The following is a 19,541-nucleotide window of genomic DNA, read 5'->3' as shown; positions in this document are numbered from 1 at the left end:
AGCGATCATTGCAAATATTAAACAAATCAATAAGGAGTTTATCTTCCTTATTTTTTCTCTGCGGTCTGACAATCCCCGTTGAAGGGGTCAGATACTCAAGTTGAAATGGTGGGGATTCTCAGCAAGATCATGCTTTGTCAGTGGGCTCCATGGAAAGCTGTGTGACCCGATGTCTGAGCGATCCAGTGGCCACCAAATTTGGCACTTCCACATTTGCAATGCATGTGTGCAATTCCCAGACTTGGTAACTTCACTTTAAGTGGGTACCATTGGCATTTACCAACTAAATCTGAGCTGACATTGTAAGGGACAGGCACATTTTGAGTCGAAGAATTCAGACTAAATATAAAAAAAGGACAAATGATACTGCATTCCAAAGAATATCTGAAACTCAGATGTGTGCCATTCCATAATACTACAGTGAACAGTGGTAGAAGAATTGCTTACAATTAAGCACTGTGTCTCTAAATAAATAAAGACTGTTGTTCTTATATTGCTGTTGGTCAGCACAGGGCTTCAGCGCATGACCAGGTCTCCCGTCTGGTCCAGATGCTTTCGTGGATTCACCCTCCTGAAGGCAATTTGCATGTCAGCTTTGGAGACTGAGATCAAAGGATCATCATGATGGTTTCTTCATGTTCTGACGGTCAAAGCAAGCATTGAAGGCGTAGACAATCAAGAGAAAATCTATAGTGATGATGACTGTGTGGCTAAGCGCAGTTACAATGCCATATTCAAGTTTGCTGATGACACTACTGTTGTGGGTGGTGATGAATCAGCATACGGGAGGGAGATTGAAAATCTGGCTGAGTGGTGTCATAACAACAACCTCTCACTTAATGTCAGCAAGACCAAGAACTGATTGTAGACTTCAGAAGAGCAAAACCAGAGGTTAATAAGCCAGTTCTCATCAAAGGATTTCAGGTGGAGAGGGTTAGCAACTTTAAATTCCTGAGTGTTACTATTTCAGAGGACATGTCCTGGACCCAATTTCAAAACAGCACAGCAGTGCCTCTACTTCCTTAGGAGTCTGTCAAGATTCAGCATGACATCTAAAACTTTGACAACCTTCTACAGATGTGTGGGGGAGAGTATATTGTCTGGCTGCATCACAGCCTGGTATGGAAATGCCATTGCCTTTGAATGGAAAATCCTACAAAAATGGTGGATGTGGCCCTCTCAACCATTGAGCACATCGACATGAAACAATGTCATAGGAAAGCAGCATCCAACATTAGACATCCCCATCACCAAGGTCATGCTCTCTTCTCACTGCTGCCATCAGGTAGAAGATACCAGAGCATCAGGTTGAAGAAAAGATACTGCTTCTCAACCATCAGGTTCTTGAGTAGAAAGATAATTACAGTCACTTGCCCCATCTTTGAAGTGTTCCTACAGTCAATGATCTCACTTTAAGGACTCTTTATCTCATGTTCTCGTTATTTATTGCTATTTATTTATATTTGCATTTGCACAGTTTCCTGTCTTCTGCATTCTGGTTGGTCTTTCATTGATCCTATTATAGTTTCTATTCTGTAAATTTGCTATGTATGCCCAGAAGAAAATGAATCTCAGTGTGGTCTATGGTTATGTATGTGTACTATGATAATACAATTTACTTTGAACTTTGAATGATGCCCACTTGAGCAATAGTCCTTAAAAACTGAGAGTAACTTATATTTCTCTTATGTATTTTCTTTGATCACTTCTCCTGAACATCTTGCAGATGTGAAATCGACATGGATGAGTGTGAATCAAACCCTTGTCTTAATGGAGGTTTCTGCCAAGATCTGCCCAACAAGTTTCAGTGCATCTGCGACATGAGCTTTGCTGGTGACCGCTGTGAGTTTGATGTAAGCGATCTCTCATTTTTCATCTCTGTGTTACTGTGGCAAAATATTTTTCAGCTTCTTTCTTACCTCATTCTACGAATGGATGATGAGCCAGCAGTTGAGTGGGCTTGAAGTTCTTGGATAACCAAACTAATAAATCATCTAAAAGGATTGGACTTAACTTATGCCTGAATAGGTCTCGGTACTGTTAGGAAGCAGCTAATTACAAAAACTTTAAACCTTGGGAAAACTCAGGCCCTATTATGGCTTTCAAACTATATTTAGTGCACATTATCTGGGAAAATTATTTTTTGGAAACATTCAGCGTCAGTTATTTCAATGTAACACATAGCTAAGAAACTTTTTTTCCAGTAATTTGGGAATAAATACCTGTGGAGATGATCCCATTATATTTTGTTTCCAGTGGAGATTAATTAAGAATATTCATTTTAGCTAGTTTAAATCCTTGTGATTTGCAAGATGAACAGACTACACTGGGATGATTAACCATCTTAACTCACTTTGGTGTTTAGCAGTTTTAGTTATTAGCTTCTGCATTTTTCTTTCAGATGAAAGTGAAAAATATTTAAATATGGTAAACATTTCTATGATATCATTTCTTTCCTCTCATTTTCATGTTTATGTTTAAACGCTGTTACTCTATCCACCTCAGTCATTTCAAATGGGTGCAAATTTACCTTTTTTAACCACTCTGAGAAAAATTATTTTTGCTAACCTCCCAGCTGGAATTGTTAGTGATTATCTTGTACATTGGACTTGATATTTTCCTTATATCTTCTCCACTTTTAAAGACCTCTGTCAAGCCACCTCTACATCTTTTATAAAGTAAAAAGGTTCCAAAACTACTCAACTGTCCCTTTATCTTTAAATTATTAAAAATAAGATCAACAAGTGCTAAAGGGAATGTCATTGAGTAATGTGCTGCCACATCATATACAACTTTTCAATGTTAGCCTATTCCTGAGCTTCTTGCAGTTTGAGGTTGTGGGTTTGGGAGGTTGTGCTGGAGTAGCTTAGACAAATACAGGTAACTTCAGTGCATTTTGTAGATAGCACTAGTTACAGCTATTTGATGATGACAACACAGATGTGTTCCAGGTGTTGGATATGGTGCAAGCGAAACAGGGCAATTAGTGAGGAGCAAGTGAGCTTTCATACCAGGAGGAAAATCCAGTCTATTCAATCACTTACCTCAAATCTGGGTATCTGGGTCTTAGGGAAGGGTTGTTTAATATCTAAAGCAGAACCTGCATTGGTAGAGCGTAGTGGTGGAACTGTGGAGAGTAGGTCTCATTGAACTGCTCATATAAGGGGCCAGAATTCCAGTAATGAATATTATTCTGTGATCTAGATTTTGGAGGCATGAAAGACATCTGGCAAAAATTATCGTATTTTCGGGTAAAGAAGAATAATAAAATTATAAATCAGCAGTGCTGCATCGTAAACAAAAAAAAATCAGCCATTCACCCAACTCCTCAGAGAAGAAAAGCCCGTGAATTTTGGAATAAAATCAATGAAGTTGATTCTTCACAACTCAGATCAACTCTGGTAAATCAAACCCATCCTGAAGTTGCTCTTTTTCCCATTGATTGCCAAGTGAAAGACCGAATATCACCTATGACTACCTTAGTCATGATAGGAATCACATTAATGGACTTCAATTGTCCAGAGTATTTGGGTACATCTTCAGGGCACAGCAGAAATCCTGGCTGTAATTAACAACAAGAAATTCCAATCAAATAGAGACATATACCAGTAAATTCAACTGTCATCCATCGTCCACAATTTCTCTATTTTTTTTTAAATATAAAGTAGTAAATTCAGTTGTTACAAAACTATTAACCTTTCTACTGGCCCAAGTATAAACTTTCAAACCATGCCACTAATGAAGCAGTGTCTAAAGCCTTGGAAAAAAGGGCATTAGGACCAGTGATGGGGTGACAGATTGCTTGAACGACCAATTCAACAGCAGATCACGATCTTAAGGTGTTCTTTTTCACTGATAAGTGATTTCACCAAGGTTCCATTGAACAGCAAGTAGCAAGTGAAGCAAAATATGTTCAGACTTCCATGGAAATCTTCAAGGGCTTACACTTAATTATATACAACAGCTTCAGAACGCGGTGCTTCAGAGTTCAGTCACAGTAAATTTAGGATTAATACAGGATGTCTTCACTTTCACTGGATGCTAAATTTATGATGTACAAATTAGGATTACCAAATCAAACCCAGGATTAAGTGTTGTGAGATTCTTTTCAAAGTTTCCAGTTTCCAGGTTGAGCACTGATATCGTATTAAGGCTCTGTTTATGCCATAAGGCCGCAGTAGCATAGTGGTTTAGCATGGCACAGTTACAGCTCAGGACGTTCTGGAGCTCAGAGTTCAATTCCGCACCATCTGCAAGGAGTTTGTATGTTCTTCCTGTTAATCACATGGGTTTCCTCTGGGTACTCAGTTTTCCTCCCATAGTCCGGTTGGCTGGTTAGTCAGCCATTGTAAGTTGTCCTGTGATTACTCTATGGTTAAATAAGCAGGCTTATGGGCAGAGCAACTTGTTGGGCCAGAAGAAGCTGTTTTGCGCTGTATTTCTAAATAAATAAATATAACATAGATCAATTAAAATATGGTATTCTTGCTGACCAGGTGTGCTGCAAACACCTAACACCTGTTATCTATACAAGCCTGGTATTCATTGCACACCAACATGGTAGATGTTATTGAGACACGGCGTGGAACAGGCCCTTCCAGCCCCTTGAGCAGCACCGCTCAGAAACCCCCAACTGAACCCTAGCCTAATCACAGGACAATTTACAACGACCAATTAGCTTTTGGACTGTGTCTAGTGTGTCCTTGGACTGTGGGAGGATAGCAGAGCACCCAGAGGAAACACACACAGTCACGGGGAGAACGCACGTACAGTCAGCAGTGGGAACTGAACCCTGGTCACTGGCACTATAAAGCATTGTGCTAACCATTATGTTGCCATGCCGCTCAAGGAAGATTTGCATTCCTTTGGTAGTATATATCAAATACTCTCCATCTCACTGAAGTAAAATTCCTGATCTTCATACCAGCCTCTTGCTAGTGATTTAAGATTGATCATTAAGAAAACATGTAAATTAAGTGTTTTTATATTGTTGCTTTGAATGTGAACAAAACCACAGTAATAAGAAAATCTAAGCATACCTTATTTTATATATATTTCTATAAATAATTATGCTGAAAGTTTATAAATGATCTTATTGTATATTTTATATATGCATATGTTACAAATATTCTCTATTTCCTGTTACCTGAAATTATATTTTTGACTGACTGTGGATCTAGTAAGTCAAACTGAAATAAATTGTGGTTTTAGTGAATAGTGCAGTAGGCTCAAGGGGCTGAGGAGCAAAGGCCCGCTCCTTTTTCTTGTGTTCTTATAAATAATGGAGCTGCCCTGGTCAGAAAAATACAGACCAAGGGGAAATACGAAATGCACACAAAATAAAGTATGAGTTCTGGCTTTATTGGAACAAGAAAAAAAAAGGCAAGGGAATACCTGGGTTGTTTAAGTTGTAGTTTTGTTCTTTTCCTTGTTTGTACATAGAGCTCCTGTATTTTTCAATGTCATAAGAATATACATTTCCTCAAAAAGTCATCAAGCTCACAAAGATGAGTGTGCGAACCACCTTTCATCTAATCCTCCTTGATATTCTTTATTACTAACTTCACCAACCATTATGACCATTCTACATCTTATGACTGTGTCTGTGTTCTTTTGGCTAAACCACATTGTCATCTGGCATTATTCCAGAAGATCAACAGCTCCATCGATTCCTAATATCCACAGTGTTGTTTAACCTGTTGCAGCATGTATGATAATCCACACTTTGGGGGCACTGTCCCAATGTTATCATTTGAAACCTTAATAAACACACGATCTATTTTTCTGTCTGTGCGCCTTCATTTATTGTGCTTTGTTTGATGTTAAATATGTTCAAAGTAATTTTATTGTCAAATTATCATAACGTTCATTTTCTTGCAGGCACTTGCATGAAAAATAGAAATACAATAGAATTTTACAGAAAACCTGTGAATAAACAAGGACTGATACACAATGTGCAAAAAAGGCAAACTGTGCAATTAAAACAAAAATACTGAGAACAAGAGTTGTAAAGAGTCCTTGAAAGTGAGTCTATAGGTCTCAGAACCAGTTCTGAGTAGCGGTGATTGAAGTTATCCAGGCTGTATCAACCATTATCTGTAGCCTTTTCTGTTCCTCGGCACTGGTGATTCCATACCAGGCCATAATACAACCAGTTAGGATGCCACCCACTGCTCATCTATAGAAGTTTGTCAGGTTTTAGGGGACATACTGAATTTACGCAAACTTCTAAGAAAGTAGTCGTTTGTTGTCATGACATTTATGTGCTGGTCCCAGAACAGAGCCTTGGATTTGTTGACACTAAGGAATTTAAAGCTACTGACCCTCCTCACATCCATTTCCCTAATGAGCACTGGCTCATGGACCTCTAGCTTCTTCCCCTTGCAGTCAATAATTAGCTCTTTGGTTTTGCTAACACTGAATCAAAGGTTATTGTGGCACCACTCAACCAGATTTTCAGTCTCTCTCCTGCACGCTGATTCAACATCACCCTTGACTCGGCCAACTACAGTGGTGTCATCAGCAACCTAAAATATGGCATTGGAGCTGTAGTTAGCCACACAACCATAAGCATAAAGCAAGTACAGCAGGGGACTAAGCACACAACCCTGTGGTGTACCTGTGCTGATGGTAAGAGTGGAGGAGATATTGGATGTGCCAGTGAGAAATTTGAAGATGCAGTTGCACAGGAAGGTAGTAAGGTCCAGGTCTTGGGGTTCAAGGTCCAGTGATGGGGTTCAAGGGAATGATGAGTGATGAATCCTGAGCTGTTGTCAATGAAGAGCATCCTGAAGTATGCATCTTCATTGTCCAGGTGTTCCAGAGCTGAGTGGAAAGCCAATGAAGTGGCATCTGCTGTTAACTCATTCTGATGATAGACAAATTAAAGCAGATTCAGAACACTCCTCAGGCAGGAGGTGATATATTTCATGACCAAGCTCTCAAAACACTTCATCACTGTGGATGGAAATGCAACTGGGCTATAAGGCAGGTTACCACATTCTTCTCGGGCACCAGTATAATTGATATCTGTTTGAAGTGAGTACCTCAGACTGCTGAATCGAGAGCTTGAAGATGTCCATCAACACTCCAGACAGTTATTCACAAAGGACACCAATACTTGGCCAAGGATACCACCCGGGTCAGATGCTTTTTGCGAATCACCCTCCTAGAGGATGCTCTCACGATGGTCTCAGAGCCTGAGATCACAGGTTCATCGGAGAGCTCCAGTGGGGGGGGGGGGGTGCACGGAGGGGTTCATGAAGGTATCTCCATGTTTTGTCAGTTATAACGAGCTCTGAAGGAAGTGGTGACATTCGACCCCTGCCACAGTTGTTGACCATTCCTTTGTGGTTCAAGTTTAGTCTGGATTTACCGCTCAACAGGTGGGATGGCTATCCAGGGATCATACCTGAATTTCTTGTACTTCCCTGAATCTAGCCCTCAGCAGATTTTAAATCTCTTAGTTGGCCCAGGGCCAATGAGACTGAAACTCAAACTATCATAAAAGCCTATCTGATTCATGTTTGTAATTCAGGAGTGGAAAATCTAGCCTTTTTCAGAGTTTAGGCCCACTTATGTAGTTGAATGTTACCTACCAACCTCTAACATGTTTATCAAATGAGAAGGCAATTAGGGCTACACTGTATAATTTACATTGACATTACCAACAACATTCATATCTAGTGATTGAATAAAAATAAGCAATTAAGTTATTCACACTTTCCTTTTAAATTCATTCCAATGAAAGCTACCATTAAGGTGAACATGAACTGTAAGAAGATCAGTAGATTCTAGAACAAACTTTGGATGAGGTCATTGTAAAGTGGAGCTGAGCTCTTAATAGATAGGGTATGAGTAAAGGTAGGTCAGTGAGGCTGGTGGTTTAATCTGAGTATCCTCAAGAGGAGAAAGAACTTAAGAATTATAGAAGTCCACATGGCTATTGGAAGGTTTGGTGCTGACTCTTGTAGAATGTCTGGCAGAGGAGCTAACTCATCTTCACCACAAAACAAAATGGAAAGAAGTTGTGTGTATGATTATTCTTATTCATGGAGAGAGATGTACAATAAATTGGCCACATCAGTTTTATGGCAGGGGTTCCCAACCTGGGGTCCACAGGCCCCTTGCTTAATGGTGTTGGTCAATGGCATGAAAAAGTTTTGTAACCCCTGTTCTATGGTATATTAACAGAAATACTAACTGCTCGTATTTATGTAGCATCTGCATTGTAAGGAGCTTTATCAAACAACCTTAACTTTAGGACAACTGATCAAAAATTTAGCTGGAGAGGCAGCAAGACAAGTAATAATATCTTTCCGAATTGCTAGAGCAACAGAAACTATGATTTAAAAACATATGCTCCTCTATTTGTATATTCTCTGATGTTCAACAGATAGGGATGCCACACATCAGTACCTGTATGACCTGTGATCACCAACAAATCATGCATTTGGATGAAGAGTTTACTGGGAGAGGACTCCCAAGTTCTACCTTAAGGGCCTTGTGGGCAGAAGTTTATATCTGGGTGGTGACTAATGATTAGCTTTTGAGAGATTAGGTTTTACCACAGTAAAGCAAGCCAAGCAGTTTAAAATAGCCCTTAGCAAACTACATGCTGTAAAGCTCACTTGAGAAACAGCACTATCAGGTAGACCATATTTACACTTGTTAAGTACCGTGACGTTCAGAAACTTCTAGGAAGCACATAGTGTATAATTGAGCAAACATGCTCAATACAAAAGCAAAACAAAGTAACTTTTGCATTCAGAGTAATATATCACAAAGACAGTTAAGAACATGATAGGAGTTTATTTATTTGAGAACCTATTTCCCTGTGCAGAATGGTCTATAAGTTAGAGTCATAGATTTAAGATCAGTCGAGAAAGTTGAGAAAGGACTTGACGATTTTTTTCCAACTCACAAACAGATGAGCTTGTAAGACTGGTGGAAACAGAAACTCACAACATGTTTAAGAGAAACATTCGAACTTCTGCAAACTGCACTACTTATTTAATTTAACTAATATATATTAGTTTAATTAATAATTAATTTAAATAATTTAATTAATAATTAATTATATATTAGTTTAACTAATATATATATATATATATATTTATTACTATAATTCACAGTTTTTTCTCTATTATTATATATTGCATTGTGCTGCTGCTACAAAGACAATAAATCCTATGATATGTACCGCTGAGATTAAACCTCATTCTGATTCTGAAGAGTGCAGAGTGACAATTAGGAGATGGGAGGTGACTTTTGCATTGTCTGGCATAGAAATGATGGGCTGAATGTTTTCCTTCTGAGCCATCAATTTCCTTCCTCTCCCTGATACAATGTTAGTCCAGATAAGTTTAGGTGGGAAATTTTCTGGGAGGTTCTTAATGTGTTACTGGAATTCATTTTTGGAAAATAAAGATAACAGTGGGTTTTCCGGTGATTAATCGTTGACCTATAAAATATTGTCTTATTCTGCTATTTATACTTGGTTGCTTTATCAAATTTCTGAAGATGTTATCATTCTGTGACAGCAGTTGGTTCTACTTTTCTGTCTCAGTATAATCAGCATTAGGCCAGGGTTGTCAGTAGAGAATACCCGAGACAGTTATAATACTATATTAGGAACACACACACACATTGCTGGAGAAACTCAGCAGCATCTATGGAAAAGAGTGAATAATCAATATCTTGTCCTGAAACATTGACTCTTCACTCCTTTCCAAACCGTAGATACTGCCTGACCTACTGAGATCCTCCAGCTTTTCTGTATGTTAGTCTGGATTTCCAGCATCTGCAGAATATCTTGTGTTTTTTTCCCCCAAGGTTTTGTTGGCTAGTTTGCCCAGTGTGAGCTCACAATAAATTGAGTTTGTTAGCTAATGATTCAAACAAAGCAACATCAGACATCACCGTTGGGTAATTATCTCATACAGTACCTTTGGAGACGGACTCTTCACGCTTCCAGTGCATTCTCTTGGCTTCTTTCTCTCCAGGAATACCTCACACACAAGACAATTTAATTCTATGTTCTTGTTGATCTTGCATTGTTTCTTCCCCACTGTATTGAGTTCACAATCAGGCAAAATATTTGAGTAAAGTTGGCTGAGTGAGTTTTTTTAGTCAGGACAACAAGAAATTGTCTTAATCTTTCCATTGAAGTACAGACATCAGTCCGCACTAGGGAACTAGGCAGGTGTCACTGTTTGGAATACTGTGTCTAATTAAACTCCTGTTTATGCTGGTATATGACGCACACAAAATTCATGCTTGTGGCTCTTGAGTCCAGCAAACTGTGCTGCTGGATGCCTGAGTGCAGCACTCAGGCCCTGTTTCTCAGTAGTATGAAGTCAGCTGGTTCTCTCAAAAGCCACCTCTTGAACAGGAAAGTGTATGTGACTGAGACCACTGAAGTTGACAGCATACTTAATCCTCCTCCCGACACCCCACTGCATTATTCCACATCCTTTCCGATCACATGCTGCAGATTTGTACACATGCCTCTCTCACTTTCACTCCCCTACCCTACCCAACCCACAGCAAGTTCACAGCAGATGACATATCAACCCTGGAATATTGGGACTCAACCCTGGAATATTGGGACTGCAAAGACATATACACCAGGTCAGTTCAGCATTTGATGCCGTCTTCCCCTCAAATCTATCAATAAACTTCAAGATCTTGGCCTCAATACCTCCTTGGGCAATTGGATCCTCAGTTTCCTGATCACAGTCTGGTTGGATTGACACAATCCAATGATCTCCATCAGCACAGATGCATCACGCGGCTGTGTGCTTTAGACCCTGCTCTACTCACTTTACACTTATGACCGTGAGGCTAAGCACATGGCTACCATGCCATGCTTAAGTTTGCTGATGGCACCACTGTCAGAGGCTGAATCAAAATTATTGCTGAATGAGCAAATAAGAGGGAGATTAAAAATCTGGCTGAGTGGTGCAACAACAACCTCTTGTTCTTGCTGACATTGAATGAGGAGATGATTATTGAATTCAGGAGGGGAAGTCTATAAGCCAGTTCTCATCTGGGGGTCAGAGTTGGAGAGGGTCAGCAACTTTAAATTCCTCAGAGGACCTGTCCTGGGCCCAGCACAAAAGTGCAATTATGACCAAAGTATGGCAGCATCTTCCTTAGAAGTTTGCAAAGATTCGGCATGACATCTAAAGCTTTGACCAACTTCTATAGATGTGTTGCGGAGAGTATATTGATTGGTTGCATCACAGCCTGGTATAGAAACACCAATGCCCTTGAACTGATAATCCTACAAAAATAATGGATACAGCCCTCTCCATCATGGATAAAGCCCTCCCCATCGCTGAGCACCTCTATGCGAAGTGTTGTTACAGGAATGCAGCATCCATCATCAAGAACCCCCACCACCCAGGATATGCTCTCTTGTTGTTGCTGCCATCAGAAAGAAGATACTGGAGCCTTAGGACCCACACCACCAGGTTCAGAAACAGTTACTACCCCTCAAACATCAGGCTCTTGAACCAGAGGGAATAACTTCACTCGCTCCTTTACTGAATTGTTCCCACAACCTATGGCCACTTTCAAGGACTCTTCATCTCATGTTCTTGATAGTTATCTATCTATCTATTTATTCCTTTGTAATTGCATAGTTTGTTGTTTTTTGCACACTAGTTGTTTGTTTGTCCTGTTGGGTGCGGTCTTTCATTGATTCTATTATGTTTCTTGGATTTACTGTGTATGCCCACAAGAAAGTGAATCTCAGGGTTGTATGTGGTGACATATATGTACCTTGGCAATAAATTTACTTTGAACTTTGAACTAAATTGGCACTGTGAATGATCAAACAATAGATGTAACATGGTTGCATTTCACAACCTTCAGTAACTGTACATTGAAGCATGAATTGTTAATGCCATGCTTATGGTAGAAAGTGAGTTCAGTCCTGGGAGTACACCTGGATTCTAATTACAATTATTCAGTCAGAGAAAGGAAATATTGAGACTTATCCTATACATAAGAGAGAAACTTGACTGATCTTGTAGTTGTTAATTCCCAGTTGCTTGAAGTCTAACCCTTGTCAGAGAGCTGGTGCTGAGTCATCATGTGTCCCCTGGGAGCCATTTCTGACAGGACACAAAATATTGCACAGCTTCTAATCAAATGTGCTGTTGCAGTTACATTAAAGGGAGTAAAATAATCTGCCCAATGGTCAATAGAAATAAAACAAAAATGCAGGTAAAATAGTGTCCACACAGAGAATGGAAAAAAGAAAGGAAAGCGGGACATTGTAATGAATGTGTAACGAAATCCCGTAACTGGATCACTTACCAGCAAAGATAGAGAGGTCCGTTGAAGTCTGATGGTACTATTTTTAAAAGTATTTATTGATAAAGGGCACAAAAATAAGATTAATGCAAACATACAGATAATATACGTTGTCAATACTAAATCTAAAGCGCGGGTATAATAATAACCAATAAGAAATAGCTCTATCGTTGTCTAGGGGATAATGTATTGTCCGATGGAAAGATAACAGTCACTATCAGTTCGTTCAAGCTGCAGCGTTGTTGGATTTAAGAGCGATGCGGTTTAAACTTGCCCAGGTCTTTTATGATGCCAATCCGTTGAGTCAGGGGAGCGGATTTCCCTGTTGTTAGCTAAAAGCTGTTTTCCGTGGTTCCAGCCACCAATTCCAGCCACAGAAATGAACGCACGTGGCCTCCTTCAGATGACTTCCTGCTGTTACATGGTCGCTTAACGTTTCTTCTGGTGCGTCTGAAGGGGCTGTTCCCCAGACCTTCTTTTATCCTTACTCACGGGGCCTCAGATGTCAATCAGGTTGGGATGATGCAATCCCTCAACCAGCCCACTCTGGTCATCCCCTGAGGGGCTTCAATGAATAGTACAGTACTCAATACACAACTTGGTCTTCCAGAGACAATGGCCATGTCCAGTAGCTTTACATCGCCGGGGAAAGGAGGCATTTTGCACATCTCTCTCTCATTTCTTGGACCCCTTGACCCAACCCAACAGTGATCTTGCGATTCTCACAAAGGAGGGGGCTATGGACGTAACAAATGGAATGTGTAACAAAAGCAGAGATGAAAGGCAAAACAGAGTAGGCAAGGTATGCAGAAGGAAGGGCACTGACAAATATGGAAGAGGAATGCATTTTGTGGAGAGTCACAATGTCTAAGGCCTCTTGAGTTTCTGGAGATTAAAATGATAATGGTTTGATTATCATTACCTGCAGAAACAAGTTCCAGAACTGCAGTTACAAGATAAGCATCACTGTGAGGTAACACATAGGTACAGGTGAGGTCTGGTGGGAGAGAATCATTTCAAACCTTTTATCTTGAAGCAGTTATTTTATCTTCATAAAGGATTAAAGAACTAACAAAGGCCATGTGGAAAATAGAGGGTACTGTCAACTATTGGACAGCAATTTTTTTAATGGTTTTTAATTTTCCAGGGTAAGTAAAGAGCTCAGTGAGATTTTTTTTAAACAGTGCAGGAGAGGGGTAAACTTACTACCCACTCATGCAAAGTGGGGAAGTTTTTAATCTGTCAGTTACATATAACTGTATTGTGAAGCTCTTGTCCATAACAATGGATTTCATCATCCAGGTGTGTGTATGGCATTCCTCTTCCACCCTGCCAGAAGACTTTATTTGCAAGAATTTTTATATTTTATAGAAATGAAATTTATTTTGAGTTTTTCTCCTATCTTCCATTCCTGGTTGTTGCAAATTTACAAGGATACATAGAAGTTAGATCACATGGATAAATCTTTCAAAGAGACATCAAAGGGCTTTGTACTGGGAGGTCTGATATTATGAAAGATCTGTTACATGTTTAACTTCATACCGTGAGAGTTTCAGAAAGCAATTATCATGGTGACTAGGTTAGGAAGATGTATTTAGTTTTTGAAAATTAGCTTGGACTCTCCAACAGTAGCATCCTCTCCATGACCATTGCTCTTTCAAACAGTTTGCTCAGCCTTAAATCAGTAAGAAATTTCACCAACCAGTATTGGTTACTGTGGTCATTTTTCTCCTCAAACCAGTCAACAGATCCCAATTCCATCCTGTCCTATACTGCCTTTTCAGACAGGTCTGACATTTAATAAACTTGGTGTTTGATATAGACATTAAATCTTACAACTTATTCTTTTTTCCATCCCTACAACTCAGCTGTACCCCAAACTCTGCTGATGGCACCTTCTTTGCTCTCATTTGTTTCCCCCCCCCCCCCCGCATCAACAACCTGCAAAGTCAAGTTTTGCCCATTTTTCTCAATTGCAGAAGGAGTTCTGCTCCTTATATTATTCCAAGCAGTCTGATAGGGTTTCATTCCCGAGAACTGAACTGTTCCTAAATTGGAAATCACAGAAAAGGCTGTGATGAGAGGGACTGAACGGGTGTGGGAGGAGTAGCCAGCAGCTGGCCTCATTGTCTCAGTAAGCTGCTTACTGCTGCCAGCTCTGCTCAGGTTGACTCGACCCCTGTTTGTTGTGGCTCAGCAGAGGAGGAGGGGGTGGGGGTGGGAAACAGGGTGCCCAGAAATGCCCACTCCCACCCTGCAGCATCCAGCACCTCCATCCCAATCACCTCCCAAACGCTCATTCGTATGTGCGGGTGTCAGTAAGTCAGGTGCTTGTAACCTGGGGGTGGTGGGGTGGGGGGGAATCTGCAGGAGCAAAAATAAATAGGTACCCAGATCTACACCTGAAGTGGCACTATGCCCACTGCAATCACCGGATTAGAGGGTACCTGTACAAATCAAGCTTGCCTCAAATGCTGACAGTTTGTCCACTACTAGATTCTATGCACAATCAACACTGTGTTGGGGTGGAGTTTGTTAGGTGTGTTCAGGAAGGTTTCTTGACACAATATGTAGATAAGCCTACAAGAGGAGAGGCTGTACTTGATCTGGTATTGGGAAATGAACCTGGTCAGGTGTCAGGTCTCTCAGTGGGAGAGCATTTTGGAGATAGTGATCACAATTCTATCTCCTTTACCATAACATTGGACCGGGAGAAGAACTGACAAGTTAGGAAAACATTTAATTGGAGTAAGGAGAAATATGAGGCTATCAGGCAAGAACTTGGAAGCATTAATTGGGAACAGAGGTTCTCAGGGAAATGTATGGCAGAAATGTGGCAAATGTTCAGGGGATATTTGCGTGGCGTTCTCCATAGGTACATTCCAATGAGATAGGAAAGGATGGTAAGGTACAGGAACCGTAGTGTACAAAGGCTGTTGAAAATCTAGTCAAGAAGAAAAGAAAAGCTTATGAAAAGTTCAAAAAACCAGGTAATGATAGAGATCTAGAGGACTATAAGGCTAGAAGGAAGGAGCTTAGGAATGAAATTAGGAGAGCCAGAAGGGGCCATGAGAAGGCCTTGGCGAACAGGATTAAGGAAAACCCCAAAGCATTTTACAAGTATGTGAAGAGCAAGAGGATAAGACTTGAGAGAATAGGATCAATCAACCATCACTATGCACCCCTCCATCAGTCCTCATTCCATATTACTTAAGTCATTAATAATAATAACTTTATTTAATTAACACCTTTTATACATTAGGATTCAGGCTTAAAGTGCTTTACATAGATTGTAAAAATAAATCAATATAGTCATAAAATACAAAATTTATTTTAAAAATCATACATATTGACAAATATTATATAGTATAAAATGCAATTGAATACACCAAATGAAATAATCAATATCAACAGGCATTAGGTAATTCTGTAAGTAGGCCAAATTAAAAAATCAGGTTTTTAGAAGGGTTTTGAAACATTCTACAGTACTAGGCTGGCATATCTCATTTGGTAGAGTATTCCAGATGTTTGGTGCATAACAGCAAAAAAGCCACATCACCAGTTCTTTCTGGTTTGCTCTAGAACCACCGCGCAAACCAATATTCACAGATCTAAGATTACAATTGGGATTACACAGGCATAGACAGCCCAAAATATATGGAGGAGCTAGATTATTCAGGGCCTTATATTCAATTAAGAGCACTTTAAAGTTGATCCTAAAGAACAACAGGCAGCCAATGTAATGATGCCAAACCGATGAAATGTACTCAGGTTTCCTTCTTTCTTGCTCCTGCATTTTGAACAGGCTGCAGCCAATTTATATCTTTCCTAGACAGTCCTGAAAAGAGTTCATTTCAGCTGTCTAATTGGCTAAAAAGCAAAAGTGTGTATCTACTTCTCTGCGTCTTGAGATGTTACAAGAAATTGAACTCTTACAATGTTCCGTAAATGAAAGAATACAGTCTTAATAATATGGTTAATATGTGATTTGAAATTTAGTTCAGAATCAATAATCAGAATCAGAATTAGGTTTGTTATCACTGACATGTGTTGTGAAATTTATTAACTTAGCAGCAACAGGTCATTGCAATATTTGATAACATAGATAGGAAAATAAATAAATAAATTGCAGTGTGTGTGTGTGTGTATATATATATATATATATATATATATATATATATAATAGATTAAAAATAGTGCTAAAACAGAAAAAAAAATTTAAAGTGAGATAGTGTTCATGGCTTCATTGTCTATTTACAAATTGTATGGCAGAAGGGAAGAAGCTGTTCCTGAATCACTGAGTGTGTGCCTTTAGGCTTCTGTACCTCCTTCCTGATGGTAACAATGAGAAGAGGGCATGCCCTGGGTGGTGGGGATTCTTAATGGCCATTGCTTTTCTGAGGCACCACTCCTTGAAGATGTCTTGGATACAATGGTGGCTGGTAACCAGGATGGAACTGACTAATTTTACAACTTTCTGTGGCTTCTTTTGGTCCTGTGCAGTAGCAACCCCCCCCCCCCACCCGCCCACCTCACCCTGTACCAGACAGTGATGCAGCCTATCAGAATGCCCTCCATGGTACATCTATAGAAGTTTTTGCATATTTAGTTGACAAAAGCAAATCTGTTCAAACTCCAAATGGAATATAGCCACTGTCTTGTCTTCTTTATAGCTGCATTGATATGTTGGGACCAGGTTAGATCCTCAGAGATCTTGACGCCCAGGAACTCACTCTCTCCATTTCTGTTTTCTCTACGCTCTATGCTCTATCCCTCTACATCTAAATTCTTTACTTCTGGCTCAATTTCTAAAGCCAGATGACCAAGTTTATTTCTAAGGTTCACATATTTTTATTCCTACCAATAAGCAAAATTTCTGTTGTTTTCCTTATTTAGTTGAAGGAGTTTCAAACTCATCCATTCTGTAATACTAATAGGGCAACAAACTGGAGGGATTGGAACCTCAGGGTCATCTGGCATAATCGTGTGTTATCTGCATAGCTGTGGTAATTCACCTTGTGTTTTGAAATAATCTGACCTAAGGTGAGCCTGTAGAGTGAGAGCATCAACGGGCCAAGACTTGTCCCTTGTGGCACAGCAAATACAATATCATGGATTTCGGATGCACAGTCACCACAGCTAACAAAGAATTCTCTTCCTATTAAACAAGATTGAAAGTAGTTTAAAGCGGTTCCAGAAAATCCAACCCATTCGTGTAAACTGAAACAATATTATTGGATCTTGATCCTTGGTTAGGTTGCTCATGACAGTATATCAGAAGATGAATTATTGCCTGTTAAGTTTGTCTATAATAAACTAATACCAATGACTTGTCCCATTTCAGCTGTTTGAATAAGCCTATATCTGATGTTAGTCTGAAATTTATTCCAACTCCTTCACGTTACAGCCCCTTACCATGGAGTCAGCCATTTGGTTTTGTTACAACCATAGTCATTTAGCTTGCTTTGGGGTTAAACTCATGTATATTTAAGAAGGCCACCTTCTTCATTATTCCAACTACCTAATACTGCAGGTCCATTTGGTTAAGATGAGACCCAACAGTGACTTGACTCTCTCTGATGGAGGGAGAGGGGGAGAGGGAGAGAGAGAGAAAAACAAATTAACTTGCATAAATTTTGAAAGGGTGGAATTGGAAAATGCACCTTAAATCAATCTTCAATCAAGAAAAGGTGTACAAAAGGTATCTCTTCAGGACGTATAAACATCCTGAAGAATACACGGTCTGGTGGCAGCAGACTGAAAGAAGCTATCCTATATCTTACCTGAGTGCTGGAAACCAGCATGTCCACAGAATTACCTGGGCCAGTCCCTGCTTTTGTATTGTTGTCAGGCCAAAAGCATTGCCTTCCTTTTCTTCCCTTTAGGCTGGAAATCCTCATCCATATAACCAGACGTATGAATTCTGCACTAGGCTTCAAGAGTAAAATCACAAATAAGCTTCTGCACTTCCATTAGCATTCCCGGAGAGCCCATGGTGGAGTGTGTACAGCGGAAGTCACCAATGGAGCTCGGAGTTGTTCAAGTTCCACATACGTCTTGAGAAGTGCCTGGGAGACCCAACAGAATCCTGTCACCATTTTCAATCAAGACTGAATTGTCTGGTGTCTGCAAAGGTGTGCGGCACCAAATCACTGGGCACACAATAGGTTAACTGAATTGGGGAATTGGTTGTCAACAGTAGCAGCACCTCATGGATCATGCTACATCACAATCTAATGCTTGGGATCATTCAAGTAATTGAGCTGGGTCAGAGATGAATGTGGGATTCAGGTGGGAGATTGGAAAACTCAAGATAGAGTGGCAATAGTTGTGACTGTGAGGGAGGAACATGAGGACTTTTTTGCAACAGTGAAGTCTTTTACTTACAGGGAAGTATCAGAAGATGAGTTTCCAGCATTAGGCCCCCAAGGTCTAGAATCTGCTCAACCATGTTTCCTTTAATTAACAGCATCTGTAAGGCTGTCCATGTGCAGTTTCAAACAATATCAGCGTGCTTGCAGGTCTATGACTTGTCTTTACAAGTGACTGATATTGGAGTTTGAGTTATGTAATGCACAAAGCCATTCTACCACACAATTCCATTGCTTGGCCATGTTCTGTATGGCTAGATATAAATACTTTCTCTACGAATAACTTTTGCGTTATCTGTATCAGTCCCTTCAGAAGTCCCAAAGTGTTCCACGAAAAGCAAGTTATTTTAGTCACGCAAAGAACAGGCAGCTCAGTTGTTCATAGTAAGCTCTTAGAAATAGAATATGCTAATAGGTGAATTGCGACATCATTTGCTTTGTCGTGGTGTTGGCTGACGTATAAATATTGGCCAAGACACTGGGAAAAACCTCTCTGCTTTTATTCTTGATGTAATAATGCCTTGGGATCATTTACAATTCCTTGTAAGAAATGCTAAGAGATCTTTTACAATCCTTTGAAGAGCAATCAGAGGTTTGATTTAATATCTTATTGGAAAGACAGATGAGATTTGAACAAGTTGCTAGTTCAGATGTGTTTATCTACACATCTAAAGATACAGTCAGCTAATACTTTATGAACTACACTACTTCCCATGGTACTTACCTGAGCTTGGAAAATCCATTGAGGGATGACGATTTCACAATCAGTTTATTATCATATTGACAAGTATAATTGACTAACATATTCAGGGAGGTGATTTAACCTAAAACAATGCTGCTCTTTAA

General features: G+C 39.8%; 1 protein-coding gene across 1 annotated transcript in view; it reads left to right on the top strand.

Annotated features, from left to right (window-relative positions):
* Window positions 1-19,541, top strand: part of crb1 (crumbs cell polarity complex component 1) — a 144,063-nt gene that overhangs the window by 105,510 nt on the left and 19,012 nt on the right. Inside the window, exons 11-12 of the mRNA XM_059983528.1 lie at window positions 1,727-1,853; window positions 7,584-7,589. Coding sequence (XP_059839511.1) covers window positions 1,727-1,853; window positions 7,584-7,589 — 133 coding nt within the window. The remainder of the gene's footprint in view (window positions 1-1,726; window positions 1,854-7,583; window positions 7,590-19,541) is intronic.

Source organism: Hypanus sabinus, chromosome 11 (assembly GCF_030144855.1).
Source record: "Hypanus sabinus isolate sHypSab1 chromosome 11, sHypSab1.hap1, whole genome shotgun sequence".
In the NCBI taxonomy this organism is placed as follows: Eukaryota; Metazoa; Chordata; class Chondrichthyes; order Myliobatiformes; family Dasyatidae; genus Hypanus; species Hypanus sabinus.
Note: the sequence above shows the minus strand (reverse complement) of the source record. Positions and strands in the feature narration are given on the sequence as shown.